Source organism: Babylonia areolata, chromosome 5 (genome assembly GCF_041734735.1).
Source record: "Babylonia areolata isolate BAREFJ2019XMU chromosome 5, ASM4173473v1, whole genome shotgun sequence".
Classification (NCBI taxonomy): Eukaryota; Metazoa; Mollusca; class Gastropoda; order Neogastropoda; family Buccinidae; genus Babylonia; species Babylonia areolata.
In genome coordinates this window covers 40,238,372-40,256,446 of record NC_134880.1, presented here as the reverse complement: position 1 = coordinate 40,256,446, position 18,075 = coordinate 40,238,372, and the positions used below count along the sequence as shown (strand labels likewise).

The window sequence follows — 18,075 nt, the reverse complement described above, 5'->3', positions numbered from 1 at the left end:
ACAATGCACACATCACCAATAAAATATTTGAGTAGATAATCACAAATAACTAAGACATGCATTCATGTACACACAGTCACAGATAAAGGCAAGCACACAAAATACAATAATGTCATCACTTCACACTGAAACTGGCACAATAGCAACACCTACTGCTGTCATTACATCATCAGAGACTGTCTGAACACTTTCACTTTCTAGCACTTTCACTGCACTTCAGTCATGCTAAAAATCAAAATGTAATAAATGTTATCTTATGAGGCAATCACACACTGATATAAGTGTACTGAACAAAAACATACTGGAACAAAAAAACAAAAATCAAGCATGGTAATGCCAGCACCAATGAAAAAAAAAAAAAAAAAAAAAAAAGAATTAAAAACTGATGGATGTGATATGAATGTTGACTATGATTAAACTGCCAGTTTCACTCTACAACCTCCTGTTGGCAATCATTTTGTTTCTTTCCACTACCAACAAGCATTTACTTTAAGATTCATATTCATACACATATAACAGAATGTCTTCATTTTCTATGTCACCCAAATCCTTCAAATGACACACATCAAACCATGCCAAAGCTGGTACCCCACAAACACGGCCCCGCATACTGGCATACAACAGACACACAGCCCTGTATACAGGCACAAAACAGACACAAAACCCTATGTACACAAACACACAGTCCAACATACAGGAACACAAGAGACACATGACCCACACCCCCCATCACACATACACACACACACACAGAGCCACACATACACACACACACACACGAAACACACAGCTCAACATACACTATATGATACAGGCACACATGAGACACACACCCTACATACAGGCACACAGACCCACAGAGGCACACAAAAGACAAAGTCCAACATGCATGCACACAAAAGACACACCCCACATACAGGCAGTCCCACATACATGATACAGCCACACAACAGACACAGTCCAACATACAGACACACAACATACACAGCCCAACATACAAGCATACAAAAGACACACAGCCCCACATACAGACACACAAGAGATACACAGCCCAACATAAAGACACACGACACACAGCCCAACAGACAGACACACAAGACACACAGCCCAACATACAGACACACAAGAAACACAGCCCAACATACAGGCACACAAGACACACAGCCCTGCCCAACATACAGGCACACAAGAGACAGCCCAACATACAGACACACAAGACATACAGCCCAACATACAAGACACACAGCCCAACATACAGGCACACAAGACACACAGCCCAACATACACACAGCCCAACATACAGACACACAAGACACACAGCCCAACATACAGGCACACAAGACACACAGCCCAACATACAGACACACAGCCCTACATACAGACACACAGCCCAACATACAGGCACACAAGACACACAGCCCAACATACAGGCACACAAGACACACAGCCCAACATACAGACACACGACACACAGCCCAACATACAAACACACAACAGACACACAGCCCAACATATAGACACACTGCCCAACATAGACACACAAGCCAACATATAGGCACACTGCCCAACATACAGGCACACATGACATACAGCCCAACATACAGGCACACAAGACACACAGTCCAACATACAGGCACACAAGAGACACGCAGCCCAACATACAGACATATGACACACAGCCCAACATACAAACACACAACAGACACACAGCCCAACATATAGGCACACTGCCCAACATAGACACACAAGCCAACATACAGACACACAGCCCAACATACAGACACAAGACACACAGCCCAACATACAGACACACAAGAGACACTGCCCAACGTACAGGCACACAAGACACACAGCCCTACATACAGACACACAGCCCAACATACACACACAGCGCAACATACAGACACACAAGACACACAGCCCAACATACAGACACACAAGAGACACAGCCCAACATACAGACACACAACCCAACATATACTGATACAGGCACATAAAAGATATACACCCCAACATGATAATGACATTAATAATAATAAGTATTTATATAGTGCTGAATATTGTGCAGAGGCAAAGGGTTTACAAACCAGTCAATCACACACATACATGTACAGATTAAGAGAGATCAAAAACAAAACTTAAATACATGTAAACAGACGGCTAGAGAACTGTAGAGGAGGAAGGGGCAGGGGAGGGAAGGTAACGGGGCAGGACTATTTTTGGAAAAAAGGTAGGTGTAAAGGTCAGACTTGAAAGAGCTGAATGCAGAGATTCAACAAAGCAAATGATAGAGTTCATTCCATAAGCAAGGCCCCAGATACAGAGAAAGAGCGACAGCTGACTGTGAAGTGTTTGAATCTGGGAACATGAAAACAGAGTGAATCCGAAGGTGATAGCAGAGAGCGAGATGGGGCACGGAGGTGAAGGCCACCACAGACAAAGGGGCAGATAAAAGCACACAAGAGACACACCTGACTTGTTCCTTGCAGCAGCCATAGGACCACACCCAGAAAGGCAGGGAACACCAGCCACTTGGTGTAGTGACCCAAAAATGCAAAGTACATCCCAATCTTCACCCCAAAGTACTCGGTGATTGAATCTGTAAAAAGAAATACAAACATAATTCTTGCAGATGCTCCAAACTTACTGTAAAAAAAAAAAAAACAGAAAAAAAGAAGCAACTAAACATACAAGTCCAACAAACAGAAAACGAACCTATCACACATACATGTTCATTGATTTTCTCAATTGATTTACACAAATCTCAGGATTGACCCTTGGGGCTATCAAGATTTACAGATTTATGGGAAAATCTCATCCCTGCATTATTTAAATACACTGTAGTCAGTTGTAACTGAGAAATGTTGAGCAACAGTCCAGCACACACATAGCAAATTTTAGTCCATGTGTATGTCAGGGTAAACAAACAAGAAACAGTTAATGTCGTCTTTCTCTGTGAGTCTAGTCACGCATAACCAGACACTGTGCATCTTCAAACTTTCTGAATCTTCTGACAGGAGTTTCGTGATGACTGACTGACGTTAACTGTACTATAGCTGCAACATGAATAACAGAAAAGTGTTCGAAACGATATACTAAACAGGATTTGCAAAGGACACAAAATGTATAGTACAGCTATACACTGAACTCTCTCGTTCTGTAACATTCTGTTCCAGTAAAATACAACAGATAAACAAAGACTTGTAAACTGACTGATACTAGTGACAGACAGACAGGTATACACAAAAAGATAAACAGAAACATTCCAACCAACCAAATAACATGACAAAATAAATAAAACGAAACACTTTTTTTACCAAAAAAAGGGTAAAGATATGCAGTCCCACCACTACTGGCCAATAATGACACATTCTATGCCAACACACACACACACACACACACACACACACACACACACACACACACAAACACAGAAACAGCACCCTGACCTAAGGGCTGGTACTTCAGGAAGCTGAGGACCCAGGCCTGTCGCAGGTAAATCAGGTCTCGCTGACAGTGCAGAGGGAACACACCAGACACCACGTTCTTTGACGCCAACCTCGGCACTGCAACAGTCAGAAAGTCACAAGCCACAAGTCACAAGAGCTATCACCACCAAAGAAGCATTAAAAACTATTCAAGGAATGTGCTTTGGTCAAGGCTTCTTTTCATACACATACAAATGCTCTCATGCACATAAGCATACCTCAGCCTGGATATATAAAAGGACATACTGTTATTCAAATGAATATAATATAATACAATATATAATACAATATATATCATGTAATATAACATATCATATTCATGTATATGAGAAAACATAATCATCCATTAAAAGAAAGTTATCTAAAACTAGATGCACATGAACACCAGGGGTGTACATCCACATGGACAACAAAAGGACAAATGTCCTGACCCACCCAAACATAACTGGACAATTGTCCTCTTCATACTGAGATGGATGGTACATTAAAACTAACTGGTCAACACATTTTTTTCAACATTGAGTCTAAATTTGTTAATCAGCTATGATAAAACTTATCAAAGTATTTTCAATCAATATCAATCTGTTGAAATTAAAGACTTGTGTACTTTGAAAAAATTCACTGGATGTAAATGAAAATGAAGTTCTGAAAATGAAATATTCAGGGATGTGAGAAGGACCAAATAAAAAAAAACCTTATAAAGCCTATTGCAGTCGGGAGGCAGGTGGATGGTGGGGGGCTGTGAAAGCCACTGTTGTGATGGAAAGGTAACATTTCACTGGACCTTCAGACTACATAAACACACACATGGTGCAACAGCTTAGTGCCTTGGATATAAAAGAATCTGAGTGCATGGGATTTAATCCAACACTCACCAGTATTTTCTCCCCTACCGCTACATTTGAGTGGTGATGTGGATGCTGGTCATTCAGATGAGACGATAAAAAGTGGTTATGTGTCTGGCATGCACTTTGCGTATGTAAAAGAACCTACATCAACAAAAAGATTGCCCCTGGCACAAATTCTGTAGAAAAATCCTCTTCTGATAGTACACACACACACACAAAGACACACACACACTGTGGACAGAGGATGGGGACTGACCGATGGGCTGCCCCTCCACAAAGCGAACCCCATTCAGCTCCTCCCCCTCTGTGGCCCGCAGATCGTTCAGCATGTGGTGTACAATGCTCTGGCGCTCCTGGCTCGTCAGGAATGTCTCCTCCTCACCCACCCCTTCAAAACATTCCTGGTCCTCCAGAACGAACTCCTTAATGCCTCCGCCAAACTCGCTCTTCAGAGGCTTGCGGATGCCCAGCTCTTCTGCTCCTTGAAGTAAGCTGTGCATCAACAAAAGTTTTTTTGGGTTTTTTTCTGTTTACATTTACTCAAACATTTATTCAAACTCAAGAAGGTGCTTCCTGCAATAAATGACTTCTGGCTGCTCTTTTTATGTCTTCAGATAGCTGCACAATGTGCCCTGTCTATCAGAACTTTTTTCTCTACAAAATGTATGTAAACTTTCTTGAATTCAAACATATACATAAAACAAAGTTTCTAAACCCACTTCCAAACCTCTCATAGGAGGTAGTCATGAAAAAGTCACAGATACCAAACTTATTGTGGAGGTCAAATAAAAACAGTTTCCAAATCAACCCCTGTATTTCTCATGGGAGGTCATCATGAAAAGGCCACAGATACCAGAATTATTGTGATGGTAAAAAAAAAAGAAAAAAAAAAGGTTTCCAAATCAACCTCTCCTAGGAGGCCACAGATACCGCAGTTACTGTGGTTGTCAATTAGATAAAGAGTTTCTAAATCAAACCTTATACCTCTCATAGGTGGCAGTCCTGTAAAGCAAAAAGGCCACAGATACCAGAATTGTTGTGGTGGTCAAAGTTTCCAAATCAACCTCCTCTTACCTCTCACAGGAGGTGGTCATGAAAAGGCCACAGATACAGGATTTGTGGTGGTGGTCAAATAAACAAAGTTTCCATATCAACCCCTGTGCCTTTCACAGTCATGTAAAGGACACAGACACCAGATTTGTCACTGGAGGTCAAATAAATAACAGTTTCAAAATCAACCCCTGTACCTCTCATAGAAGGCTGTCATGTAAATGCCACAGATACCATAATTCTTGTGGTGGTGAAATAAATAACCATGTTTCCAAATAACCCCTGTACCCTTATAGGAAAGGCGACATATACAATAAATAACTATTGTGGTGGAGATCATATAAATAAGTTTCCAAATCAACCCCCTACCCCCGTGCCCCTCCCTGTACCTCTCATAGGACGCGGTCATGTAGAGGCCGTAGATGCCAGAGCTATTGTGGTGGCGAAAGTGCACAGAGATATGGGGGGCGCGGGAGCGGAGGCGGGCCAGCAGCCACATGAGGGTGGTGTCGCTGGTGGTGGCCGGCAGCGTCAGGACGATGTCGCAGTCCTGGGTGGGGATGGTCTGCATCCACACCTTGCTCGACACCAGCAGCCGCTTGGAGCTAAACTTCTTACCGAACATCTTCAGAGCTGCACACACACAAAAACGGGGCAAAGCTGCAGATCTTAAATCATGTTGCTTATATCCTGGCTGACTACAAAACGGGCCAGCCATTTCAGGAAGGTGGGCAATAGAAAAGCCTTGGCAAACACCAAAGCATGTTGCTTATTGCCCGGCAGACTGCAAAGTGGGCCATTTTAGAACTAAGGAAGGAGATAGTGTGTAGTGGTGACCTTATGTGGTAACATGTCCACCTAGGAAGTGAGAGCATCTGAGTGCACAGGATGGAGTCCCGCACTCGCCAGAATTTTCTCCCTCTCTACAACACCTTGAGTGAGGGTCTGGACTGCTAGTCATTCAAATGAGATGATAAACCGATGTCTTGTGTACAATATGCATTTTGTGCAAATTTGTTTTCAAGACAAAAGTAATCATTTGTTGCAGCCTGTTTGCTGAAGCCCCTCCCTTCTTGTTCTTGCTACTGTTTGCTGAAGCCCCTCCCTTCTTGCTTTTGCTGTTTGCTGAAGCCCCTCCCTCCCCTCCTTGCTACCTGTTTGCTGAAGCCCCTGCCTCCCTCCTTGCTAGTTTACTGAAGCCCCCCCCCCCCCCCCCGCACCCCCCCCCCTCCTTGCTACCTGTTTGCTGAAGCCCCCCCCCCCCCCCCTTGCTACCTGTTTGCTGAAGCCCCCCCCCCCCTCCTTGCTACCTGTTTGCTGAAGGCCCCCCCCCCTTCCCCTTCTTACTACCTGTTTGTTGAAGCCCCCCCTCCCCCCTTCTTGCTACCTGTTTGCTGAAGCCCCCCTCCCCCCCTTCCCCTTCTTGCTACCTGTTTGTTGAAGACCCCCCTGCCCCCTTCTTGCTACCTGTTTGTTGAAGCCCCCCACCCTCTTCTTGCTACCTGTTTGCTGAAGCCCTCCCCCCAACCCTCTTCTTGCTATATGTTTGCTGAAGCTCCCTTCACCTTCTTGCTACATATTTGTTGAAGCCCCTCCCCCCTCCTTGCTACCTGTTTGCTGAAGCCCTTCCCTTCTTGTTTTTGCTGTTTGCTGAAGCCCCTCCCTCCCCTCCTTGCTACCTGTTTGCTGAAGCCCCTCCCTCCCCTCCTTGCTACTGTTTGCTGAAGCCCCTGCCCCCCTCCTTGCTAGTTTGCTGAAGCCCCCCCCCCCCTCCCTCTCCTTGCTACCTGTTTGCTGAAGCCCTGCCCCCCCTCCTTGCTAGTTTGCTGAAGCCCCTCCCTCCCCTCCTTGCTACCTGTTTGCTGAAGCCCCTCCCTCCCCTCCTTGCTACCTGTTTGCTGAAGCCCCTGCCCCCCTCCTTGCTAGTTTGCTGAAGCCCCCCCATCTCCTTGCTACCTGTTTGCTGAAGCCCCCCCCCAACCCCCCTTCCCCTTCTTGCTACCTGTTTGTTGAAGCCCCCCACCCTCTTCTTGTTATCAGTTTGCTGAAGCCCCCCTCCCCTTCTTGCTACCTGTTTGTTGAAGCCCCCCTCCCCTTCTTGCTACCTGTTTGTTGAAGCCCCCCTCCCCTTCTTGATACTACCTGTTTGTTGAAGCCCCCCTCCCCTTCTTGCTACCTGTCTGTTGAAGCCCCCCTCCCCTTCTTGCTACTACCTGTTTGTTGAAGCTCCCCTCCCCTTCTTGCTACCTGTTTGTTGAAGCCCCCCTCCCCTTCTTGCTACCTGTTTGTTGAAGCCCCCCTCCCCTTCTTGCTACCTGTTTGTTGAAGCCCCCCTCCCCTTCTTGCTACCTGTCTGTTGAAGCCCCCCTCCCCTTCTTGCTACTACCTGTTTGCTGAAGCCCCCCTCCCCTTCTTGCTACTACCTGTTTGTTGAAGCTCCCCTCCCCTTCTTGCTACTACCTGTTTGTTGAAGCTCCCCTCCCCTTCTTGCTACTACCTGTTTGTTGAAGCCCCCCTCCCCTTCTTGCATGCTACCTGTCTGTTGAAGCCCCCCTCCCCTTCTTGCTACTACCTGTTTGTTGAAGCCCCCCTCCCCTTCTTGCTACCTGTCTGTTGAAGCCCCTCTCCCCTTCTTGCTACTACCTGTTTGTTGAAGCCCCCCTCCCCTTCTTGCTACCTGTCTGTTGAAGCCCCCCTCCCCTTCTTGCTACCTGTTTGCTGAAGCCCCCCTCCCCTTCTTGCTACTACCTGTTTGTTGAAGCCCCCCTCCCCTTCTTGCTACTACCTGTTTGTTGAAGCCCCCCTCCCCTTCTTGCTACTACCTGTTTGCTGAAGCCCCCCTCCCCTTCTTGCTACTACCTGTTTGTTGAAGCCCACCCACCCACCCCCCTCTTCTCGCTATCTGTCTGCTCTGAAGCCCCCTCACACACACCCCCACCCCCTTGCTAATTGTTAGCTGAAGCCCCCCCCCCCTCCCCCCAACCTCTTCTTGCTACCTGTTTGTTGAAGCCACCTCCCTCTTCCCCTCCTCACTCTCCCCAATCCCTTCTCTTCCTGTTATCATCAAAAGAAAGAAAATATGGCTCTGCAGACATTAACATTTTGAAGGTGAATGTGATCAGTTGTCACCACCTGCTTATTTCCTTCTCTACCTATTCATCATGTTTCTTCCTTCCACCACCACCCCACCCCACCCCCACCCCCTCTGAAAAATAACATCATCATCAAAATGTTAATCAGCTTGCTGTGATGTTATGAGAATCTTTGTTATAATCAACATCTTGGCTTAAATTAAACTTTTGTGACAACAGTTTTCCATGGATTGTAATTATGCTTGTTCATTTTTTTCTCTGCTCCATCTGAGAGACAGACATACAGACAGACAGAAAACAGAGACAGAGAAAAAGACTGACTGGTAAGACTATGCATGATTGAATGAAGGAGATTTTCTTTTTTATTCTTTTTTTAAAAGACACAGCACACTCCCTGCCTGTGTCTGCTAAAGCAATTTCTCACTTGCTATCAACTCCATCTTCCAAAACCTGTTGAACTTACTGAGATGGAGCTGATTACATGTAATGATTGCTGAAGCAGACTTGGGAAGACATAAAATGGGTTGGGTTTTTTTTCATTTTCTCTCTCTCTTTCTCCCTCTCTCTGCCTGCATCCCTCCCATTCCTCTCCTCTCTATCTTGCTACACACCAAGCAGGACTATATGCCCTGTCCCTCGATAAGTGTGGTACACTGTATGCTGTACACAGAATGACCCACAACAAAAAGTTAGCATGTGGCAATCAAGATGTATGACCCCACTTTCTGAGTTGTAATATCACTGAGTGCAGGAAGATGGTAAGAAATTTGCTAGTCCTCTGTTCCGTTTGTGGGTGTAATTCTAAAAAATCTAGTCAGAAGGTGACAGAGTGCCACATCTAAGTTCTAAGTAACAAAGGGTAAATGTCTGATACAGTGATAGTGAAAGATACAGACTAGCATACTTCCGTCTGATACAGTGATAGTGTAAAATAATAATTGTGTGTGACAGGTGTGTGACAGATACAGACCAACACCCTTCTGAGTGACAGATTCAGATCATGACACCTCTGTACAGATAGGGATCATTGTGACAGATGCAGACCGTGACACCTCTATGTGACAGATACAGACAACACATTTGTGTGTGACAAATACAGACCATGATACTTCTGTGTGACAGATACAAACAACAACACATTTGTGTGTGACAGATACAGACCATGATACTTCTGACTTCCATGATACTTGTGTGTGAAAGATACAGATCATGACACCTGTGTGACAGATACAGACAACAAAACACATTTGTGTGTGACAGATACACACCATGATACTTCTGCTGTATGACACATACAGACAACAACACATTTGTGTGTGACAGACACAGGCCATGATACTTGTATGTGACAGATACAGACCATGATACTTGGGTGTGACAGATACAGACCACAATACTTCTGCTGTATGACAGATACAGACAACAACACATTTGTGTGTGACAGATACAGACAATGATACTTGTGTGTGACAGATACAGACCATGATACTTCTGTTGTATGACAGATACAGACAACAACACATTTGTGTGTGACAGATACAGACCATGATACTTCTGACTTCCATGATACTTCTGTGTGACACTGACAGATACAGACCATGACACCTGTGTGACAGATACAGACAACAAAACACATTTGTGTGTGACAGATACACACCATGATACTTCTGCTGTATGACACATACAGACAACAACACATTTGTGTGTGAAAGATACAGACCACGATACTTCTGCTGTATGACACATACAGACAACAACACATTTGTGTGTGACAGATACAGACCATGATACTTCTGCTGTATGACAGATACAGACAACAACATATTTGTGTGTGACAGATACAGACCATGATACTTCTGCTGTATGACAGATACAGACAACAACACATTTGTGTGTGACAGATACAGACCATGATACTTCTGGTGTGTGACAGATACAGACGATGATACTTCTGCTGTATGACAGATACAGACAACACATTTGTGTGTGACAGATACAGACCATGACACTTCTGCTGTATGACACATACAGACAACAACACATCTGTGTGTGACAGATACAGACCATGATACTACTTCTGTAATACAGATACAGACAACAACACATTTGTGTGTGACAGATACAGACCATGATACTTCTGGTGTATGACAGATACAGACAACAACACATTTGTGTGTGACAGATAGACCATGATACCTGTGTGTGACAGATACAGACCATGATACTTCTGTTGTATGACAGATACAGACAACACATTTGTGTGTGACAGATACAGAACATGATACTTGTGTGTGACAGATACAGACCATGATACTTCTGCTGTATAACAGACACAGACAACAACACATGTGTGTGACAGATACAGACCATGATACTTCTGCTGTATGACAGATACAGACAAAAAACATTTGTGTGTGACAGATACAGACCATGATACTTCTGCTGTATGACAGATACAGACAACAACACATTTGTGCGTGAAAGATACAGACCATGATACTTCTGCTGTATGACAGATACAGACAACAACACATTTGTGTGTGACAGATACAGACCATGATACTTCAACTGTATGACAGATACAGACAACAACACATTTGTGTGTGACAGATACAAACCATGATACTTGTCTGTGACAGATACAGACCATGATACTTCTGTTGTATGACAGATACAGACAACAACACATTTGTGTGTGACAGATACAGACCATGATACTTGTGTGTGACAGATACTGACCATGATACTTCTGCTGTATGACAGATACAGACAACACATTTGTGTGTGAAAGATACAGACCACGATACTTCTGCTGTATGACACATACAGACAACAACACATTTGTGTGTGGCAGATACAGACCATGATACTTCTGCTGTATGACAGATACAGACAACACATATGTGTGTGACAGATACAGACCATGATACTTCTGCTGTATGACAGATACAGACAACAACACATTTGTGTGTGACAGATACAGACCATGATACTTCTGCTGTATGACAGATACAGACAACAACACATTTGTGTGTGACAGATACAGACCATGACACTTCTGCTGTATGACAGATACAGACAACAACACATTTGTGCGTGAAAGATACAGACCACAATACTTCTGCTGTATGACAGATACAGACAACAACACATTTGTGTGTGACAGATACAGACCATGATGCTTCTGACTTCCATGATACTTCTGTGTGACACTGATAGATACAGACCATGACACCTGTGTGACAGATACAGACAACAACACATTTGTGTGTGACAGATACATACCATGATACTTCTGCTGTGTGACAGATACAGACAACAACACATTTGTATGTGACAGATACAGACCATGATACTTCTGTGTGACAGATACATCATTTATTTACTTATGTCTGTTCAATATTAAATCTAATGTTAGTTCCAATCTCCTCAAATGCAGCAGGGAGTTAATCATTAGGATTTCTTATGACTCTTTTTATTCCCTGTTGCATTTGTGGTTATTGGAGCTCACATTATATTCAACATTTACATATATACATTATATATATCTAGAAAGAGAGAGAGTGAGAGAGAGCGATAAAGAGAGATCAGCTCAATAATTCTAACAAGCATACAGGCTTACACATTTATAATACTATGCAAACAAGCATATCACGTATGCACTGATTTTTTTTTTTTTATAATCAGAAACTAGACCAAGTCATCAGAGTTATTACAATATTAGCCATCGCTATATCCAACATGCCACAAATCTAGATGCAGAACTGTGCTGCAACATTTGGCGGATGTCAAAACAAGACAGCCCTGCCACAGTATCACTATCAAACGTGTAAATTAGTGCCACTGTGCACCAAATGAGTGCTTCACCAAAGACACAGCCTCATTACTGCAACAACTTGTGTCAGTGAATCAGGATAATACTGATAACTTTTTTTCTTTTCTTTTTTTACTAAGCTGTTGCCAGACTTTGCTGCTCAGGAATGCATACTGCTGCAGTGCTTTCCCATTTCATGTTTTCTAGCTTTAGCTAGTGGGTTAAATCCTGGAAGCTATCCAGACTGGGAATGCATTACATATATGATAAGCTTCCACAAATAGGTGAGGATGAAATGAAAAATAACTTTTCTGCAAATAGATTAGATACCGCCAGGACACAAACAGCATATTACTGCTCAATATTCATCTACAGGGACAAAATACTTTTTTTTTTCTTTTTTTTTTTAAACTCTATATGCCGAAAATCATATTGTCATCTTGTGCATGCTGAATGAATTTTCTACCACTGTACAGGTGAAGACTGCTGTAAAATTAGATTATACATGCTTCATCACAGAATACTCTGAAAAACAAAATGAAAAAACATGGTTTATTATCCGTTTTTGAAACAAATCTTCAAAGAAAAAAACCCACACCTATCCCAACAAATTTTGTTAAAAATTTCAGTCTGAACAGCTGATGTGTCCTCCAAAAAAGCAAAAATGAAAAACGTTTATCATATGTAGTGTGTCATATATTGTGTGGAGTGATGGCCCAGAGGTAACACGTCCACCTAGGAAGCAAGAGAATCTGTACACACTGGATCGAATCACAGCACAGTCGCCAGTATTTTCTCCCCGTCCATTAGACCCTGAGTGGTGGTCTGGACATTAGTCATTCGGATTAGACGATAAACCAAGGTCCTGTGTGCAGTATGCCCTTAACACACATAAAAGAACCCAAGGCAGCAAAAGGGTTGTCCCTGACAAAATTATGTAGAAATATCCACTTCAACAGGAAAAACAAATGAAACAAGGCCTTCAAGACTCACTTGTGATACACTTAAAAATTAAAAAAATCTAATCGTTAAAATGTGTTCTGTATTTGTTATTATAAAGCTTCGTGTTTAAAAAAAGGAAAAAAAGTCCTAACCAGATTCGAACCCCACGTGTTCAGGTGAGAATAAACTGCCTTATCCATTACACTATCGTGGCTCGACGTTCCAAAATTTGACATTTGAACATACTTTTTTAAAGGGCGATAAATCAGTTGCGGTATTTGCAGTGAGAACGCTGTTTAAATCATATTATTCTGGTGTATCTTGGGCATTCAAAAAATCTTTAAGGGCAATAAAAAAAAAAATAAAAAAAAAAAAAATAAAAATAAAAATAAAAAAAAATAAAAAAATAAAAAAATAAAAAAATCTTTTTAATGGCTATCGCTGCAATCACACTGCAACATTTAGCCGTTTTCACTAGATCTAGATAGATTTACAAGTTTAGTTACACCCGCTGGGAATGTAGTACAATACGGTCGATTCAATTTCTCTTTTATGTTCATTCTAGTTTTATAGTTTTAAAGTTGATATGAAAATTTAGTATTTTGTTAAACTAATAACATGTAGAGCCAAGTACAAGTACTTCTAAACATCGTAAGAAGTGAAAAGGACTTCATTTTGAGAAAAGTCAAGACTGGAAATTTTTTCGTTTCATCGTGATCAGTTCAAGGGTATTAACTCGCAAAGAACTGGAAAGAACTGAATTTTTCCTATTTTTATGCCTAATTTGGTGTCAACTGACAAAGTATTTGCAGAGAAAATGTCAATGCTAAAGTTTACTACGGAAACACAGACACAGACAACCGAACACCGGGTTAAAGCATAGACTCACTTTGTTTACACAAGTGAGTCAAAAAACTGTAGGCAGGAAAAACTACAAAAAAAAAAATGGGTGGCACTCTCAGTGTAGTGACGTGTTCTCCCCTGGGGAGAACAGCCTAAATTTCACACCGAGAAAGCTGTTGTGACAAAACAGAGTAATACAACAATACAATAAAGTATCAGTGTTATCACACAGCATAATAAATATCTGTAACATTCTTTTGTCAGTGTAAAAAAATAGCCTTCTTCTTTAATGACAAATGATTTTCTAATGCTCAGTCATTTTATTTTATATAATTCATATAAATATTTTTAATTTCTTTTCTTTTCTTTTTTAAACTGATCATGGTGTCAATCATTTTGTTAAATATTACTTCTTTCTTTTTTTAATATGTCAAATGAAAAAAAAAAAAGCATCTGATCTCTTTCAACTGAAAATTAATTAATTTAAAATTAATTAATGTGATTGGAACAAGACTTTGTAAACTGATTCCACTGGACAGTATGAATAAAACAAACAAAAATTTGAGGATAAAATTATTCTTAAGAGAACACATAAACACATACACGCACACACACATGCACACACACACACACATGCGTGCGCACACACACACACGCAAAGCACAAACATGCAAACACATTCACAAAATGTCCATAAGTAATTCTCAATCCATGCACACAAAAGCTTTAATTTTATACAAGCATATATATTACAAACCTAAACATAAAACATAAGTCTTGTCCCAAGACACACAAACACACGCATTTTGATAAACCAAAGAGTTTCTCTCTCCCTCTCTTCTTCTCTGATACTGACAACATCACATAACTAACAGTAATACAAACAAACATGCATCAAAACACAAACACACACTATTCACATATGTGACGAGTGGAGGGATAACTCAATCCAGGAATACTCACTCATACATCTGTATGATTTCAAAACAAACAAAAAACAAAAAACAAAGAAGAAAGGAACATTAATGGGAATGTGCTCATTCAAATGAAACAATTAACAAGTAACTAATGCAAAATCAGTTGTTATACTGCCTCCCCACCCCTTCCCTCCCCTTCCAATACGCTGACAGACAGGGGAACCATATGCAGTTAGATCAAAGGAGGTGTTCAAGCAAACTGAAGGACGACATTTATTCAAGTCATCGTAAAACATAGCAAACTGCAAAAAGACACCCACTGACTTATTGACACCTGTACACAAATCATAAGAAACGCATTAGCGCATGATAAATAACTGTACACGGAGGATTACAGAGCATGATGACTCATACTGCCAATGAGAAACAGGGCCAGTCAGGCTGTGACCACTTAATGAAAAATCCATCCCCTCACCCTGCACTCAGACACACAACTGCACTGGAGTAAAGCACAAAAATCAATACCTCGAAATATCCATTCCCCTGGACAAGTCTCACATGGGTTTTTGCATTCCGGAGCATTGTTCTGCGAGCTGCACTACCCTCGCCCTTACCCCTGCAGCCACACTTTTGGGACTGATCGGACTGATCCACGATGCGCTATCCCCAAACATTCCCCTCTGCAACCTACTGCATTAAGTATTCATGACACGGCACACATGCTGTCCTGGGGGATTCCCTTTTTGCATTCACTGTCCCAAAGCCTTCACCAGCTACCACATATACACAGCTGTCCAGTGTTTGATTCTATCCCCTGTGGACTTGTCAACTTATTGATGACATGATGCGTGATCATTTACCCTCCCAGCTATTAGTGTTACTGAGGAAAAACAATAGTTGTGCTTGATAACAATTAGCGATAATAATTTTCTATGACTAGCAATGGAGAAAACATCACATCCAGCAGACAGTGTATTCCTGATGGGCATGGTACAAGTGCAGTATGTCTAAATCATTGACATGTCACTGTGAATGTAAAACGGACAGGCCTGTGTCACTTCCGATTTGGCTTGGGTGGCAGGATTGTCACTACCGATCTATAACACAAGTGATAATGTCAACATATTTTTGGGTCAGCTCCAAGGCCCAACAGATGTTGCCCACACAAAACCTGCCGCTGTGAAATACAAAGCTTGCAGCTGGAGGTTTTCATTCTTTGCATTCATGAGCCTTTTTTTCTGTTCTTGTTTTAAAGAAAGAGAAGTCAAAAGAGTGTGTGGGTGAGAGTGAAGCAAGGCTGGGAGAAAGAGATTACTTGTATTCAAATATGCAGGCATACTCACATATTTTTCAGTGAAAAGACATCAAATTGATGGCAACATGAGTGTACACATGCTCACGCATACACACATGCATGCACACACAGGTATGCAGACAGACAGAAAGGTACACAGACACACACACATACACACAGTGAAGAATCAAAACACAGTATTTCCTGAAAAGCAACCAAAAATTAAACACCTGCCTGTCCAATATTCACAGTTTGTACACAGAGGAACACTGTTCTTGACACATTTTCTTATCTTGAATTCATTTTTACAAATTTTTGTTTTCTTTCATGACTTCATTAATGGAGATTTCAAAATTGATCTTGCCAAATTCCATGAACAGAATGGATAAAGGTGTGTGTGTGTGTGCGTGTGCGTGTGCATGTGCATGTGCGTGTGTGCCCTGCATGTGTGTGTGTTGTCTGTGTCTTTTTCACCAAGTCTTCATTAATTAGTGCAGTGCAGAGCAGTGTGTACAACAATGCTGTGTGGCACAGAGAGAAAATCTGTCACATTCCATTTCTCTATTGCTACATTCCAGCTTCTCTTTTGGGGAAAGTGCATCATCATAGTACCAGCTGCTGCAATGACTTTTTTCATCTCTCTCACACACGCTTGCTGCTATTTCAGTTGGCTGTTATGAATTAGTCCTGACCAATTCTTCTGCAGAACTAGTATAGTATTAGTGCGACATTTCACAGCCTGAACACTTTCACAGCTATCAAAGGAACCTCATTTTACAGTCTCATTGAGAATAATGTACTATATTAGTGATAAGAGCAATATCACTGAAAAGAACAGTATCAACTACATGAACAGCATATATACATCATATGACTTAATAGTGTGTGTGTGTGTGTGTGTGTGTGTGTGTGCGCGCGTGTGCGTGCGTGCATGTGTGTGTGTGTGTAAGCCTTGTATTTATCCATTATATCTTACTGAACACAAATTAATGTTTAAGTAGTGGACAGGATGAGATGAGTGGTTAGTGCACTGGACTTTCAATTCAATGGTCCTGGGTTCTATCCCTGCATTTGCATTTCATGGGAGGTGGGCAGGGGAGGTGGGCAGCATTTCCAGTCTCCCATGTCAACACATGTGCTGACTTTCCAATAACTGAATCGCCATTATATGCATATATCTATACACATGTAGCTTATCAATACAATGTTAGAAAACCCCATGATCCATGTCAGCATTTCCACAATCCATGTCAACATTCCCACAATCTGTTTCAGCATTCAGCAGGTTATACAGAACATGAATAAACCTTGCATGCTTATACCCAAAAAAGGAAGTATGGCTGCCAAAATGTCAGGGTAAAAATGATTGCAGAAGAAATTACGCAACATGGATTTGTAAGTATGTGTTTAATCCCATGCTTTGTGGTGATTACTGGTTTCACTTTCAATGTTTGTTGATACATAGGTACTGTAGTACTGGTTTGTTAGTAATCAGTAAATCACACATCACAAAATATACCTTTCTTCTGCTTCTGTCTGCTTTCTATGACTTGACCTACAACATTTCAACAGATTTATTTTCATTTAATATGGTCTCTGGTATTCAACATAACATTCAACTTTGCCAGTTTCATGGTAAAGGGAACACACAATGGCCATATATCATTTTACACTATATTACATTATTTGCAGACAATGATATGATACTTTTGGTATGCAACAACGTTGAATCCTTCAGTTTTAGCTGTGTATCAATGTGTATATAGAAAACTATAACACTGTAACTT

At 41.7% G+C, this 18,075-nt stretch overlaps 1 protein-coding gene across 3 annotated transcripts in view; it reads right to left on the bottom strand.

The window, feature by feature from the left end:
* The window catches only part of LOC143282062 (anoctamin-8-like), a 50,390-nt gene that overhangs the window by 29,999 nt on the left and 2,316 nt on the right, over positions 1 to 18,075 (bottom strand). Inside the window, exons 2-6 of one of the 3 annotated variants that reach the window (XM_076587512.1) lie at positions 17,808 to 17,843; positions 5,776 to 6,019; positions 4,593 to 4,828; positions 3,450 to 3,566; positions 2,472 to 2,599 (exon numbers count right to left, since the gene is read on the bottom strand). In XM_076587512.1, coding sequence (XP_076443627.1) covers positions 2,472 to 2,599; positions 3,450 to 3,566; positions 4,593 to 4,828; positions 5,776 to 6,019; positions 17,808 to 17,843 — 761 coding nt within the window. Of the gene's footprint in view, positions 1 to 2,471; positions 2,600 to 3,449; positions 3,567 to 4,592; positions 4,829 to 5,775; positions 6,020 to 15,519; positions 15,652 to 17,807; positions 17,844 to 18,075 lie in introns of those variants that run through there. The other 2 variants (XM_076587514.1, XM_076587513.1) reach the window with 2 other exon arrangements.